The sequence below is a fragment of the Bombus impatiens genome, unplaced genomic scaffold, assembly GCF_000188095.3.
Source record: "Bombus impatiens unplaced genomic scaffold, BIMP_2.2 scf_1275, whole genome shotgun sequence".
NCBI classification, from domain to species: domain Eukaryota; kingdom Metazoa; phylum Arthropoda; class Insecta; order Hymenoptera; family Apidae; genus Bombus; species Bombus impatiens.
The window spans coordinates 967,397-983,038 of record NT_177694.1 but is presented as its reverse complement, the minus strand read 5'-3'; the positions used below and the strand labels follow the sequence as shown (position 1 = coordinate 983,038).

Here is a 15,642-nt window from a genome sequence, read left to right as displayed (position 1 = left end):
GCTTCGTTGTTAATTGGTTAAACGAAGGTTGGCGGACTAGGAAGGGTCTTAGCCGCCCTCGAGAGAAAGTGGTTAGTGGGAGGAAAGTTGCATCGTGCCTGAGAAAAACTAACTTTCCCTTGTCAAGCCGTAGTAGACAATGGTCTTTAGAAATGATTCGGAAAACAGATGTTTGTTGAGTCTGAAGTACCTTAGCTCGCAAGTTACTGGCATTTATGACGGGTCCTTAAGAATATTGAGGTACGCAGCGAGGATGAGCGGACATCTGGTTCCCGTCTGGCCCGTGGTGTGTGGCCTGGTCTAGGTAGAGTGTCGCCCCACGTAACAATTGATAATCTGATAATCGATAACGCGCGTGTGTATGAAGTCATGGGATTTGTATCGCCTCGGATAAAATTCGATTCGTTTGAAATCCGACCTTATGGGATTTCTATTCACTTCGTTGGGCCTCAGCAACCATTCACGATATATCCCTCTTTTTCTCCGCGCTCTCGTAAAACATCACTTTTGTTCCACTTCCATCTAAGATTTCGTACGATCGATCCAGCTTAACCAACGGGAATTCGTCTCGCGATTTAAGCAATTTTCATATTATCCGTGCGATCTCCCCGATCTAATAAAACTTCGCTCCGCTTTCGGTTTTTCAGCAATTTCGACGGCAGACGCCTTGCTCGGCGCAGACACGCGTGTACGCTTCGAAAAGATTCGTATCGCGAAGACAGAATCGACGAAATCGAATTCTCTGGAATGCCGGAAATGAAGTAAAGAAACGGATCAAGGGATCCGCAGGAAGTTTCATCCTGTTAAATAATATCTTTGTCTTGCATAAGTTTGGCAGAATTCGCGGATGCGCCTGCGTAAGTTAACTCGATCGATGTGTGGAAACACGCAGGCTACACGGAAACCACACGGAACAACGGAGCTTCGCTTTCTTTTGCGTTTCTTTTTCTTTTTTTTTTTTTTCTTTTTAATATTCGCTTTTTAATTGGTGCTTTTCAACGTTGTTCTTCGTTCGACGTTCGATTAAGAAATAGAGAAAATGGAAGAAGAAGGCACATAGCGTTTTAAATTCGTAAAAACATTTGAGCATTTGCAAACATCCTTTACGAATATATCACAAGCGTTATATGGAACATTTTGAAATTTTCTTAGCACCGCAACCAGATCCGGCTGTCGTGATTGTATCGATAAAGTTTGGGACAAATCTGAAAATGTACTTAGGAGGTGTGCAACAAGATATTTATATATTGTACGAGTGTAGCAAGTATACAGTATGTTTCCAGCGACTGGGACGAGCCATATAGCGTTAAAACGGTGAAACATAGGCATTTTCATTAGGAAAACTCGAACGGTTTCGAGTGATACGTCACGTGTCGCACGTGTTTTTTTCCAAAAGTGGAAGCGTTTCAAAGATTTCGAAATCATCTCTATTTTCTTATACGTTATTTTACATACCATTCGACGCATTTCTTCGTTCTCTGCCAAAATCTATCGACTTCAGTCGGTGGTCAAAGTATCTATGAAAAAAACCATCGGAGATTGCTCGTTCTTTTGCTTCGTTTTGGAGAAAATCGGGGGAAAAGGAACAAAGATCTTGTCTTAGCTTATTTATTTACATCTATTTATTCGTCTTGCCATCGATCATTACTATTATTTATAATAATATATTATTAATTATAAAATAGTCGTCTAGAGCAGTCATTGTTAGACGTAACGCTCGCATTGCTGCGACAGATCAGAATTTCGAACGACGGTAAGACGAATAATTCGCGATTCTCTTCAAAATTGATCAAAAACCAGCAAATCTCTCCCTGTTTATTTTTCTATTTCTCTCTCTCTCTCTCTTCTTAGTTTATCGCCTTCACACGCGGTTCTAAAGTTCCGACATTTAAATCGGAGACACCCTGTATATACTTTCAGATTGAGCTGAAATTTTTCCAACAGCAGTAGTCGCGTCTCGTTGCGTAGCGCCGATAAAATTTCAAGATGCTTCAGCTAGCGAGCACGATATTATCCACGTTGTATTTCATTTTCTGTATCTTCCTCACGTTGTGTCTTCCATGGTAACCGTTGGAGAATACTTTCGCCAGATACCGTCAAGCTTCGAATACGATGGAAATTAGCGAAAATACCGGTATTGCTTCTAGCAGCCAGGACACTAAGCGCATAAATCGTCGAGTCACGCGTCAGCCATTTAAACAGACGGATACACTCGAACAGTCATTCTATATCCGTGGTGTTCAAGTGGCTGCGTGCTCGATATCGGCGAATTTATGCGGCCGTTAAGGGGTAACCAGCACGTAATTGATACTATACCGAGGATAATATGACCACCGTTCGTTGGAAAATCACTTTACGGCCGTGTAAAACGAACGATATTTAAAACGACGAGCGACAGAATTTTCGCAGATTTGCTGTTGCCGCGTGAGAGGCTTACGCTTCACCGAATTGTATCCAGCTTGCTGGTCGCCGTAAAACACGGTGATTGGATACGCAACGAGGGGGATGGCGTACAAACGTAATTGTATGGAAATTTCTGCGAATTCTTATCTTTCCTACCCTATGCTCGCCATACGATTTTCACGCTTACTCTACGATATCTCTTTCGAGCAACGATTACGTTAGGTTGTCCCAAAGCTTTCTTTCGTTTTGTAAAGGAAATGTTAGTTGCATAACATTTTCTCTTTTGTTGAATTTATTATTATTATTATCTTAAAATTTATTATCATTTCATTGAACCATGCGGTGACCATTTTCTTCTATTACCCTGTTCCGTTTACGTTTCACAGATTAGGCTGTCAGATGAAGCAGCTGCGCGCAGATAGCGAAAGACACTTTTGGGACAAGCTAATAGTATAAATTATATTCGTAGAATTTTCATTACGATTGACAGTAGCAGCGCGCGAGTTTTGGTAAAGTGACTCTAAATCGACGAGATACTAATAGTCAAATTGCAGATGTTTACGCGTATTTTTGACCTGGGGGTTTTTTTAATTCCCAGTTCCAAAAGTCTGCAAAACGCGTGTTACGATATAATACGTAGAAGCGTGTGAAATAATCAAAGTACAGCAAACTTATATTTAGTGGATAGAAGGAAATTTGTATCCTTGTTTTATCCTAAATTTTAATCCTTCGAGAAATCCGCATCGAACGCGTTGAACATTTCCTCGTATCGTTGAAGGTAACGAAGATATCGTTCTCTGACGGAAAATCGAAATTTCTATCGAAATTGCTGCACGCTCGTGCATCACGACGTATCGTATGACGAGATACGTAAAAATTCGTTGGACCGACAACTGGCACGACGAAACGACGAAATGCAACTGGTTTTGAGACACCCGGTATGTAGAGGGTGTCTAGAGGAGCGCACCGAAGTAGAATCGGTCTGTCGTAAACTCGGCGCGTCTGTCCTGTCTCGTGAGGTGGGTGTGAAATTGGGAAGGCAGCTAAGCAGAGGAGAGGATTCGTCAGGAACGTTTGACGACGGTTCACGCTTGAAAATACAGAACGTACGTGACGGCGGCTAATAAATTTTCAGTTTTACGGGTCCGTACTATTTGCATTTCTTTCTTCGTTCCATTACCCGTCTTCTCCTTCCTCTTTATTTTCCTGACTTTATATCTACGTTATATAACAGGGCCGGGATAAACGACACTAAGGACAAAAAGAAAAATTACAAACAATTCCCCTTATCGTTATCGAATATCTCGGCTAATCCGACCATCGAATTGCCATACATACGCTTTGTGTTATACAAGTTCCATTTTTGTCGCGGATAACAGACCAACGAATAACGCGTTGGACGTAACTTCGTTAGATTTTTTGTTACTTATGTCGCTCGTAATCCGGCTGTTGTGTAATAATTACAAAAAGCAGGGAACAAACACGACGAACAGTTCTACTCTTCTATTCCTCTGCTTGAAACGACAGGCTAACACGATCATTTCACTTCACTCGTCACTTTAACAATATATTTAATAGTATGTATTGATACAGGCGTTTGTAGTCATTGTACCATTCGTTGGATTGTTGCAGAGACCTAACGAGCAACAACATAACAGACATTCCAGCCCGTGCCTTCCATCGAATTTTCAATCTTGAAGTGTTGTAAGTACAGAGAGGAAATGATAGATTTCCCTTATACATATATATGTATATCTGATACATATTATTAGACACGTGCACTATTGCAATATATATATTTGTTGAAAATGACAAGGTGAGCTCGTGCTCGCCATCCAAATGCAGATGCGCTAGTTACAATAAATAGTAACTAGAAGCTAGTTCCAGATACAATCGACAGATTTAATCGATAGGTTCGAGATGTTCTTTCGATTTTATCCCTAGTCTATGTAAGAAAGTGCGATAAAGGTTTTTCGACTCAGAACGGTGTGATAGATTTATCCAAAGAATAAAATAATAGCTATTGTGATCCTACCTCTGAATACAGAAATAACAACAATATTTATACCTTAATTGCAATAATCTTGCCCTAATTGCAATAGTGTACGTATCTAATAATATGTATCAGACTGCCCCAAAAGTGTCTTTCTTTTACAAATATGTCTTTTGCAACAATGCATCTTTCTACATACACGAAGCCTAATCTATCAAATGCTGTGATTTTTGTCTTATTGGGTTGGCAACTAAGTGATTGCGGATTTTGTCATTAGCTAGCAATGGGTTGGGTTGCCAACCCAATAAAAGAACAAATGTGGTGCATCTATTATTTCTTTACGAAACGAAAGAAACTTTTGGGCGAACATAATATACCGAAAACCATCAAGCGCCAATAATTATCTAATTATTATTTTATTCGATAAGTTACGATAATCAGCAAATACGTGCATCATCATACGAACAATAAATGTAACGCCTAATTTCTTCGAAACGCTGAAACAACGCAGACATTGTCCATTTACGATTGTTAGAACGATAGAACAAATCTATTTAATGGGAATGCAACGATCGATATACAACGCTTCTAGAGTAGAGTCGTTACAATCAAACGTATCCGCTAGAGTAAGTGAACTCTACTGGACTGGTGCGCGTCGTTAGACAAAAGAAACGAAAGTTCACGTAAGATCGATAATAAAAGAACAATTCGCTAGATAGGTCAAGAATACGAATATATCCACCGTTTACCCGACAACAATTTTGTCGCTTGTTTTTTCACACATTTTTAAACGTATTTTACTGTCTTTTCCAGATTACTTCGACGAAATCATTTGCACACGATCGCCGACGATGCATTTACGAACTTAACGAGCCTTCGAGTATTGTGAGTGTTCCACAAATCGCACCAAAAATTCTTGCAAAAAAGAAAAAGAAAGAGAGAAAAAGCAAAACGAAAAAGAAAGATTACTCTGTGTTCGTAAGAGAATTTATCGCTCGAATAATAAAAAGAAAAAAGACGGATCGCTTGTTTTTTCACACATTTTTAAACGTATTTTACTGTCTTTTCCAGATTACTTCGACGAAATCATTTGCACACGATCGCCGACGATGCATTTACGAACTTAACGAGCCTTCGAGTATTGTGAGTGTTCCACAAATCGCACCAAAAATTCTTGCAAAAAAGAAAAAGAAAGAGAGAAAAAGCAAAACGAAAAAGAAAGATTACTCTGTGTTCGTAAGAGAATTTATCGCTCGAATAATAAAAAGAAAAAAGACGGAGACCGGATGATCCGTTATGTGAAAAAAAAAAAAAAAAAAAAAAAAGAGAGAAAAGAAAAAAAGATAAAAAGGGATCACGTGTAGTGTCCGCGGATCTTTTTTAAAGTTGTAATTCTCTGTCTGCTTTGTAGGGAGCTCGATGACAATTATTTAACAAAAATTCCGACCGCGATCGTTAAGCTCTCTGGCCTTGAAGACCTGTAAGTGTGCATCGATTAAGTAAAATGTAATTTGACAACTTTTTTTTACATTCTATGAATACTACTTCCTTATCGAGCCGCGTCTCCTTCGATCGGATAGTTATATCATCGCGATTTTATCTCCATAATGAGAGATTTCCCGTTTTCTTAACGAAAATTGTTCGCCTAATCGTACCAACCATTATCACTCTGCATTGCTGGGAAATCTTATCGGGGCCGCACCTTGAGATTTAAATTGAACAATAAAAAGACTTCTAAACTTTTTCATCTAACTTCCTGCTTTATCTTTTGTCTCGTTTTTTAACTGAAAGTTTGTTACTGCGGCGAACAAACTTCCCTTCGCAAAGGAAAATAGGACAAAGAAGATGTCGTGTTTTAATAAAAAAAGAGAGGAAAAAGCGAATCAACGAAACTCGTTTCTCATCGGTGAAAAGAAAATAAAGAATCGTAATTTATCTGGAAGTCAGAACCGAAGGAATGCTGGAACAAAAATTCAATGTATGTACTATCGGTAATGTCACGCGCAAAATTTCCAAAATTCATCCGAAACTAAAAAAACGATCAAAGCGATTTATGCAGAGTGATCATGATCGTTATGATTCCGTGGAATATCCTTTTCCTCGATCTTTCTGCTTTTCTATTGCCGATGTATGGTTAAGAAGATAATGACAAAATTTTAAAAATTGCTGAAACAAGCGAAACCGCGAAAGAGAGATCGACGCCGGTCCTTTTGTTTTCCGTTTTCACCGAAGGGAAGGAAGCCAAGAAAGTCGTATTCGTGTATGTTCCGTCGGTTCCGTAGGTCCCTGTCGAACAACCGGATCGAAACACTGGAGGAACACGTTTTTCAGCGTGTCACTAATCTATTGTCGCTCGATCTACGCGGAAATCCGATCAAGGAAATACACGGCAACACTTTCCGCAATCTATACAAGCTCCGTAAATTGTGAGTATAGATCTTTCTCGAGACGATTTGTCAGCTGTTAACCAGTTAGCCGTTGCGACTACTTTGGAAACTTTGAAAAGCGTGCACCTAAAACGTGTCGCAAAAAATAAACGATGACAAGTATACTCGTTATAATATAGAATCAAGATGTTTTATTCTTTAATTTTATTACCGACAGAGCTCGTCATAACACAAAATATTGCCGTTTCTTCACGACGAGTATACTCGTCAAAAACAGCTAACTGTACTAAAAGTAAATAAATCTTGTGGTCAGACACGAAGATCGGACTCTTTTCCATCAGAGATCTCATAATTATAATAATAGATTCGGGGAATAATTGGACTATTGATATACAAGAAAATAAGTATCTATATTTTAAAAAACATCCGCGTATTGTCGGTAAAGAAGATAATTAAATTTGTTTCTCAAAGGGGAAGGACAATGAAAGAGAAAGAATTAAATGAATTTAAAAAATTACATTTGGTATACATGTGGGCAACGTGTTTGAGAAATAAATACAGATACAAATTTAGAAAACAAAATTTGCTCGAACTTCAACTTTCGACCATGTATTATAAAAGAAAGTTAAAAATTTGATATACTTCAAAACGAAGTTAAGTCGAAAGCTTTTATATTACGCTTTAACAATGTAAATAGAAAATATTTCCTTTGGATCAATATCATGCAAATTTCCAAGTCGAGAATAACTAAGGTCTAAATCTGCCAGTTTATCGCTAAATAGAATCCAAGTCTATTAAAAGAAATGTAACGTAGAAATTATTTTCTAGGATTCTTTCGAATCTGAAAGAATTACGGATATTCCCGAATCTAAATGGGACAAAATCGCTGGAGGTATTGAGGTTAGATCGAGCACAAGTGACGAGCGTTCCAACAAGTCTGTGCGAGCAGTGTCCAAAATTGAAAAGTCTGTAAGTGAATTTCGATTGTAACGCGAATGATTAATGCAAATAAACGTACGACAGGATGTAGAATATCAAAGACTGAAGTATAAATTCACCGTGGTAGTTTAATGCGGTTGAGGCAGCATTCTATTATAACGAATTAATTGCACGTCGATATAACTTGATTAATGGCAAATTAAATTATAATACGATGAGAAATTGATGAAGTTAAACTGGCGTATAAATTCGTTGTGCCGCATCAAACTGTCTGGTACACATACATCGATATGGAAGAAATTACCATAACATAAAGTTATAATAATAAATTATAATAAAATTGTGTTATGGTAATTTATTTCATATCGATTTAGTCCGAGGTATCTTAAACGAGATTCCACTATAATGGATTGCCGTACTAATGTAAAGTGGGTAGAATTTCAATCGATTCAAAATAAAATCAGATTCTATGGATAATTAATTCGTAATTCGACCTTGCACCGAATTCTCCCTTTATAAAAATCGTTCGATTGTTTATTTCAAAAATGTTATTTCTTCCCCTATCGAGATTGTTTATTTATTGAAATTTATTTTGACCGTTTCCAGCGACATGAAATCGAATTTTCTAACGGAGATGCCAAATTTACGAAACTGCAGCGAACTGAGGGTTCTGTAAGTATTGAGAAAGCAATAATTAAGTAGTTGGGTAAATACGAGGTTCGCAAAATTAAATATTTATTTTATACATAAAAAGGAAACATCTCTCTTTCCAGGGATTTGGCCAGTAACGTGATTCCTTCATTGCCAGATGAGCCGTTTAAAGGTCTGAACATGTTACACGACCTGCTTCTGTCGAACAACAAGCTGCAAGTGATCCCAAGCGACGCGTTCGTCGGGTTGTCAAGGTTGCAGGTGTTGTAAGTGTCGTCTCTCGCAATTAATCCCGTGTAGGTAGTTCACCGTTATCGTCTTGAAAAAGAGGACTTTATGTTTCAGGGATCTAGAGAGCAATTACATCGAATATATTCATCCCGATGCGTTTAAAGAGACGAAACATTTAGAGGATTTGTGAGTGTCGAAGGAAACCGCATTTTTACTTTAAAAACCATGACTGTATTCTATCTTCTATATACAATTCTATGTATAATTATATAGAGTAACTAGTAATCGAGGAGCAGAGTAAAAATTTTGTTAAATTTATCCTTTCTTTCGTGATTTATTATATGAAAAAGAAAATTAAACTAAACGTAGGAAATTTCAAGTAAAAGCAGGGTTTTTAATTTTCTATAATTTTATTCTTTTTTAACACATTTCCTTAGTAGTATTTATTGGCTTGTTATTACACGCTATACATTTATTTTGTATTTTTTAAATTTCAGAAATCTCGGGAATAACGTATTTCCAGCACTGCCAACATTGGGACTGTCAGGTCTGTTACATCTTAAGACGTTCAACAACCCAGCATTAAGAGAATTCCCGGCTCCCGAAAGGTTTCCACGTGTGCAAACGATGGTACTGTCGTACGCTTATCACTGTTGCTCGTTCTTGTCGGTCGAAGTGGAGGATCCGGTGACCAAGTCCTCCGTTCAAGAGTCGATCCTGTTCCCAACTGACAACGATTTTGATATGATCCTCTGGAACTCGAGCTTTACCGATATCTGGCCACAGCTTAGTAAGTAGCTCAATCGACTGATTCCCCGGTTGAGATCCTTCGAGCTTTCATAGTCTGGATCCTTCAAGTTGATACTGTTCGACATTTCCTTTTGTTCTATATTTATCATTATTCTTTCAAGAAATCCTTTTATCTTTCTATCGACATTTCAATCTTTTTTTAAGATATTCGACAGAAAAATTATAAATACAAATCTATATAAATAGATTATATTTACCGTTCTTTTTTAAAACTTATATAAGTTTATAATTGAATTAAAAATCTATTTTTTCCTATTTTCTAGTTCCTTCTTGCCCCTTTTTGTCATCTCTGTATTTTTTATCACGGTTGCAATCTGTGTATTTTTGCACCTTCAAATATAAACACATATAAATATGTTTGAACTGCATCAATTGAAGATTCCTTTGATTATTTTACTCATTGCCACTAATCATCTTATCATGACACCTCTCACAACAGTATCAAAATACTTCACTAACAGATGAAGAAAGTAACAAGTTTTCGGAGATCGCCACCGTATTAGAACATTGTAACGGAAATGATGAAGATATCTACATCAATCTTGTAGTAATAAATGAATCGTAACAGCGAAACAATTCTATCCTGTTAAAAACTTAGCTTGTTACATTTTAGTTTATGAGTCGACCGACACTGAAATGCTGCAAAGCGCAAGCCGCATAAATTCATTCACGTTGTTTAAGACTGTTTCAGTGAAAATTCAAGCTGTACAAGTTTTGAGAACATTCCCAACAATCCACATGCGAACACCGTTTTTCCACATGGATAAACAAATTTCGACATTCGAGAATTAAACACTTCAAAGATAGAAATAAAGTATTCCACTTGAAACAAATTACATGATGTTTCGACTATCATCTATGGCGAATCTAAAATTCATTTTACAATTAACAAGGTTCAAATTGATGGACAAATTTTCCATTTTTCTATACTTCCTCTTTTTAACTCTTTGATATCAATCTTTCTATTGCTCAGAAATATTAATAAGAAACATAAATAATTATTATGTAATAAATTTTCCACCTATAATTAACTGCTATTAATACAGCGTATTTCTTTGTACATATTATTAACATTTTGTTTCAATGAACGTAAGAATATCTTGTAAAGCTCAAAAACATATACTCAAGCGAAACTACAATATACTCTATTTTAAATTCGCCATTAATTGAAGGTTCTCAGAGAATCGTTAAAAAAGGCATAAGTTCACGACAACACACATTCTGCTACGCGAGAAATCATCCAAATATCTCTCTTCGATCATCGATTCGTTCAAATCAAATAAAAAAAAAAAAAAAAAAGAAAAAAACGACTTTGCAGCACTGAAGTGATGACGTGTTCTAGATAACATGACCGACAAATTTGGCTCGCAAATAAATGAACTTTGGGCTAACTTTGGTTCAGATTTTACGTACCCTGGTAACCTGCCCTCATACGTTGAGGATTATTTTGAAGAGCAGAACAGCCGAGCTACCCAACCAGCTCGAACACTGCCTTCTCACGTACAGTGCCTACCTCAACCTGGTAATTCTATCACAAGCTCCTTTTCAGACATTCGAGAACTTTTTAATCACAGTATTACAAAAAGCCTGAAAAAAAAAAAAAAAAAAAAAAAAAAAAAAAAAAAAAAACGACTTTGCAGCACTGAAGTGATGACGTGTTCTAGATAACATGACCGACAAATTTGGCTCGCAAATAAATGAACTTTGGGCTAACTTTGGTTCAGATTTTACGTACCCTGGTAACCTGCCCTCATACGTTGAGGATTATTTTGAAGAGCAGAACAGCCGAGCTACCCAACCAGCTCGAACACTGCCTTCTCACGTACAGTGCCTACCTCAACCTGGTAATTCTATCACAAGCTCCTTTTCAGACATTCGAGAACTTTTTAATCACAGTATTACAAAAAGCCTGAAATATTTCGCGATTTACAGGTCCTTTTCTACCCTGCCAGGATCTCTTCGACTGGTGGACTCTACGTTGTGGTGTATGGGTAGTATTTCTGCTCGCCATGCTTGGGAATGGAACTGTAGCGTTCGTGTTAATATTCTCCAGGAGCAAGATGGATGTCCCACGATTTCTCGTTTGCAACCTTGCAGCAGCAGACCTTTTTATGGGCATTTATCTAGGTTCGACTAAAAAAAAAAAATACTGTAAAGAATGTAAAAATATCGTTCTATGACGTAAAATCATTTTCTACTTAACATCACTGTGTATAGTATCTCTTCACTATGCCATCTGTGTAGCTTATTATTTCTACGCTATCTTCTTTTTCGATTCAAATTTATAGTTTCAAATATATATGTTACAATTTTAGGTCTTTTGGCGGTGGTGGACGCTTCTACCCTAGGAGAATTCCGGATGTATGCCATACCATGGCAAACTTCCGCTGGATGCCAGTTAGCCGGCTTTCTAGGTGTTTTCAGTTCTGAGTTAAGCGTGTATACGTTAGCAGTTATTACTCTAGAAAGGCACTACGCCATAACACATGCCATGCACCTGAACAAGAGACTTTCTCTCAAACACGCTGGTTATATAATGATTGCTGGCTGGGGTTTTGCCCTGTCGATGGCAAGTTTACCCCTAGTCGGTGTATCAGATTACAGAAAGTTCGCTATATGCTTACCATTCGAGACCAATGGAAACGCGGCGTTGGCGTACGTGACCTTTCTCATGCTGATCAATGGCGTTGCGTTTCTCATATTAATGGGATGCTATCTGAAGATGTATTGCGCGATCAGAGGCTCCCAAGCGTGGAACTCAAATGATTCTCGAATTGCTAAGCGGATGGCTCTGCTGGTGTTCACCGACTTCCTCTGCTGGGCCCCCATAGCGTTCTTCTCGCTGACTGCCACGTTTGGGTTGCAGCTGGTGTCGCTCGAACATGCGAAAATATTCGCCGTGTTCGTACTGCCATTAAACTCCTGTTGTAACCCGTTTTTATACGCCATCTTGACCAAACAGTTCAAAAAAGATTGCGTACTTATTTGCAAGGCGATCGAGGAGTCCAGGGTGACCAGGGGGATCGGCAGATGCCGGCATAGCTCCAACTTCAGCAACAGGCAGACCCCTGTAAATACGAATAGCCTGGTAGATAGGTCGTCGCGAGAGAATCAGGCACCGTGCGCCTGTAATTCAAGATTACTTGAAACTAGCCAGTGTTCTGGTTATCGACGATGGGGCACCAGGATACTGTGGCCATGTGCCAGGGACACCAGGCCTAGACACGCACGCAGCGACCAGTACGCTTATCAAATCGCGGAGATCCAACAGAAGCAACATAAACGAGCCTCGTCGGTGTCCTCCAGTGAAAATTTCTCTTCGTCTAGATCGGATTCCTGGAGACAAACTCATCATTGCGGTATTCCATTGAGGTTATTGGATCCTAAACGAAGAGCTTCTTCGTGGTTGATCACCAGGAAACCGTCGCAAGAATCGAACCTCAGTTCCTCCAGGAACGATTCCTCCGGTTCTGCTACTACTGCCAGCACCAGCACCTGGAGAATTTCAAGGTCTAGTGCATCTTTAGAGATTAATGCGAGGAACACGCCTAGGCCAACTAGGTCAAAGCCACGACTTACCCGTCAGCTGGCCATCCAGGAGCCTGAACCACCCGGATCACCAAGCAGATTAGCCGTCAGGCTCCTCGCAACCATACCCTCCGCGGCAGAAACCAGTGACCAGCAAGATGACGACAATACGCCGCAAAATTGAACGATCTTGCACACACTTCAGTTTGTTAGAGATTATAGTCGGTTGTAATAGAGTAAAGACATGGGTCACGTTGCTCCCGAACGGTTTCAGTATTAAGTGTTCTCTAAGAGGTATGTGAGGAAGGAGAGAATCACTCCGTACATTGATGATTCTCGTTGTTGCATGTTTGAGGTGATTTGAGCGAAGAAAAAATTGACAATTTAGTAGATTCTTCTTTCAACGTTTGTGATTAAATACGTTGTTTGTAATATACGTATATATATAATATTGTTTAAAAATATTACGTCTTTATTTTTTGTTTTCTTCTGGATTGTTTCTTTGGTAAGGAGTCTTTTATATTGAAAAATCTGCAAGGCGTTGAAAGAGGAAGAATATAACTATACTTTTATTCTCTTTATACAATTATTTATGCTAATTTCAGTAGAAGAGCGAACGATGTCGTAGATCGTTTGGACTAGTGGAAGAAACAGGATCAATCTACCTTTATTGACCGTCCGTTACACGTGCACGTAGGCAATTGCACCAAGTGCAACTGGTGAATACAATAGTCATATTCGTTAGATACTGCCAAGGATTTTTAACATGTTGACTGTCAAGGGAATTTTATACTTTTTACGAACATTGCATAAAATGATATTTCGTTTATATCAATATAAAAAGAAAGTAAAGATACAACAGCAAAGAATTTGCTATAATATTTTTCACATGTAATATTTATTTCTATGTATAAGTGTAACCTGAAAATTTATCACGTATTATAAAGTTTCACCAAAAAAAATTTCCAAGACAGGCAACGTGTTTATTTAATAGTATAACATACTAATTTAATTTGACAGAAGAATTCAAACATATGGAGAAACGTGTCAATTTCATTGGGTTTTCTACCATAAGAAGAGTCGTAACTTCAAATCCATGACGATGAACTCAACGTTCTACTATAGTTTTCAATTAAAATTAGAGCGTTGAACTATTTATTGATAACTTAAAAATAGGGCACACAGTATTCTTTCTTCTTCTCTTTTTTCTTTTTTTTTTTTTTTTGTGGAAAATTATTCGACTCAAAAGGAACTCGAATGCTTCTTTATTCGTTGTTCAAAAGAAAATCTGTTTATCGCGAAATCAGTATTTCAAATCCATTGTTCGATTGTTAATAAGTATGCTTGTGTTTTCATAAGACTGATGGTTTATACAATTTGTCCTATAATTTTGGATTTCTAGTTGAAAATCTGAACACGTAATACGATTTCTAATCAAGTATCATGATACCAGTGACGAAATATCTAACGATTAATTTATTTGTTAATATCCAAGTTGGTCGATACATTCTCAAATAAGTTGGATTACATTGAAATTTGAATGTACTCAATGAATAAATCCTTTTTATGTAAAAACATCTTTGTAGGGCAGGAAAATTGATCTTAGCCTGAGTCATGTAGCAGTATATAATTATTTGAGAATTTATAGACTAACTCGAAGCCAATGTATCCATTGCTGTGATCGTTAATCACAAAGATGAACGACCATAGATTTGTGCAGTTATAGTTAGTTGATCGTTAGGTCACAGTTAGACCATTCTAGCCTAAAGACTATTATAAGATCGTTACGGCGTGTGCAGATGTTTATACATGGTTTTAAATTAATGACAAAGATATTCGCTAGTATTAGTTACCGGACTTAATTGTTGATGAGTGTGTTATTTCGTTCTTCGCGCGATTGTTTCCATGTTTAATGCCGTTTGAGACCTTCAGATTGTACTTCTTGCCTTTTTGGGAGGATATTCTATAGTTACATCCAGTTTTATCAAATAGGCAGTACCTTTTAGACTTTTAATAAAACTTAGGAAAGAGAGAATAGAAATTAATAAAAAAAATTATAAAATAATCTTATATATATTGTATTATACATTATATATAAAATAATTATTCGTAAGAAAAAAAAACAACACACTTGATCACTGCAACCTGATAAAACTATTTGGACTATAGACTTTAACATATTGTTTCAGAGAAAAACTAGAATTTACATCTGAAAATCTTGAACTGTATAAACTGTATGAACCTAAGCCACAGAAGGCTACAAATTCTAATTTGCTGCAACCATGTCTAATTTTGTCGGCAGTCAACATTGGTGTAACACCGATGGAAAACATGTTTTGCGTGTGTGTCCGGTCCAAACTATTTAATAACGTTTTTCTAATAAAATAGCGCATTACGACCAACCGAGTTGTTGCATTGTGTTACCCTGGAAAAAGAGAGAGAGGGATAGAGAGAAGATTCAATAAGACTAAAAAACAGAAATTAGCTAGGAGCTTCAGGCTTTTATGAAATTTCTTTATTTTTGATCAATTTCTCTATCACGTTACAAGGAAGACCTATCTCGCCATTAAAACAGGCGAACAATATAATAGTAACATAGCAGGAATAATTTACACGTTTATGTAAAATAAATCCAAGTTCGAATAGCCCGCGCTTCCCGCGCCGGCGCATAAATACCTCGCCAGCTGGAAACATGTGACT

General features: G+C 37.5%; 1 protein-coding gene and 2 long non-coding RNA genes across 11 annotated transcripts in view; 1 reads left to right on the top strand and 2 right to left on the bottom strand.

Annotated features, from left to right (window-relative positions):
- Positions 1–15,344, top strand: part of LOC100740071 (lutropin-choriogonadotropic hormone receptor) — a 40,841-nt gene extending 25,497 nt beyond the window's left edge. The window contains exons 2-14 of one of the 9 annotated variants that reach the window (XR_002947705.2): positions 4,036–4,107; positions 5,210–5,281; positions 5,808–5,876; positions 6,679–6,822; positions 7,612–7,752; positions 8,329–8,394; positions 8,496–8,639; positions 8,719–8,790; positions 9,102–9,394; positions 10,757–10,936; positions 11,347–11,541; positions 11,730–13,297; positions 13,551–15,344. Coding sequence is in view for 7 of the 9 variants with exons in the window: in XM_003493727.4 (XP_003493775.1) it covers positions 4,036–4,107; positions 5,210–5,281; positions 5,808–5,876; positions 6,679–6,822; positions 7,612–7,752; positions 8,329–8,394; positions 8,496–8,639; positions 8,719–8,790; positions 9,102–9,394; positions 10,757–10,936; positions 11,347–11,541; positions 11,730–13,126 (2,845 nt within the window). In the remaining 2 variants the exon portion in view is untranslated. Of the gene's footprint in view, positions 1–4,035; positions 4,108–4,707; positions 5,080–5,209; positions 5,282–5,443; positions 6,823–7,611; positions 7,753–8,328; positions 8,395–8,495; positions 8,640–8,718; positions 8,791–9,101; positions 9,395–10,756; positions 10,937–11,346; positions 11,542–11,729 lie in introns of those variants that run through there. The other 8 variants (XR_002947706.2, XM_024371285.2, XM_003493727.4 and 5 more) reach the window with 8 other exon arrangements.
- On the bottom strand, positions 9,449–10,432 carry LOC117152366. Its single transcript, XR_004462722.1, has 2 exons — positions 9,612–10,432; positions 9,449–9,531 (listed from the first exon to the last, which is right to left on the bottom strand). It is a non-coding gene; the product is annotated as an uncharacterized LOC117152366 (long non-coding RNA).
- On the bottom strand, positions 11,423–12,161 carry LOC117152364. Its single transcript, XR_004462719.1, has 3 exons — positions 12,039–12,161; positions 11,613–11,911; positions 11,423–11,547 (listed from the first exon to the last, which is right to left on the bottom strand). It is a non-coding gene; the product is annotated as an uncharacterized LOC117152364 (long non-coding RNA).
- Positions 15,345–15,642: the final 298 nt, after the last annotated feature.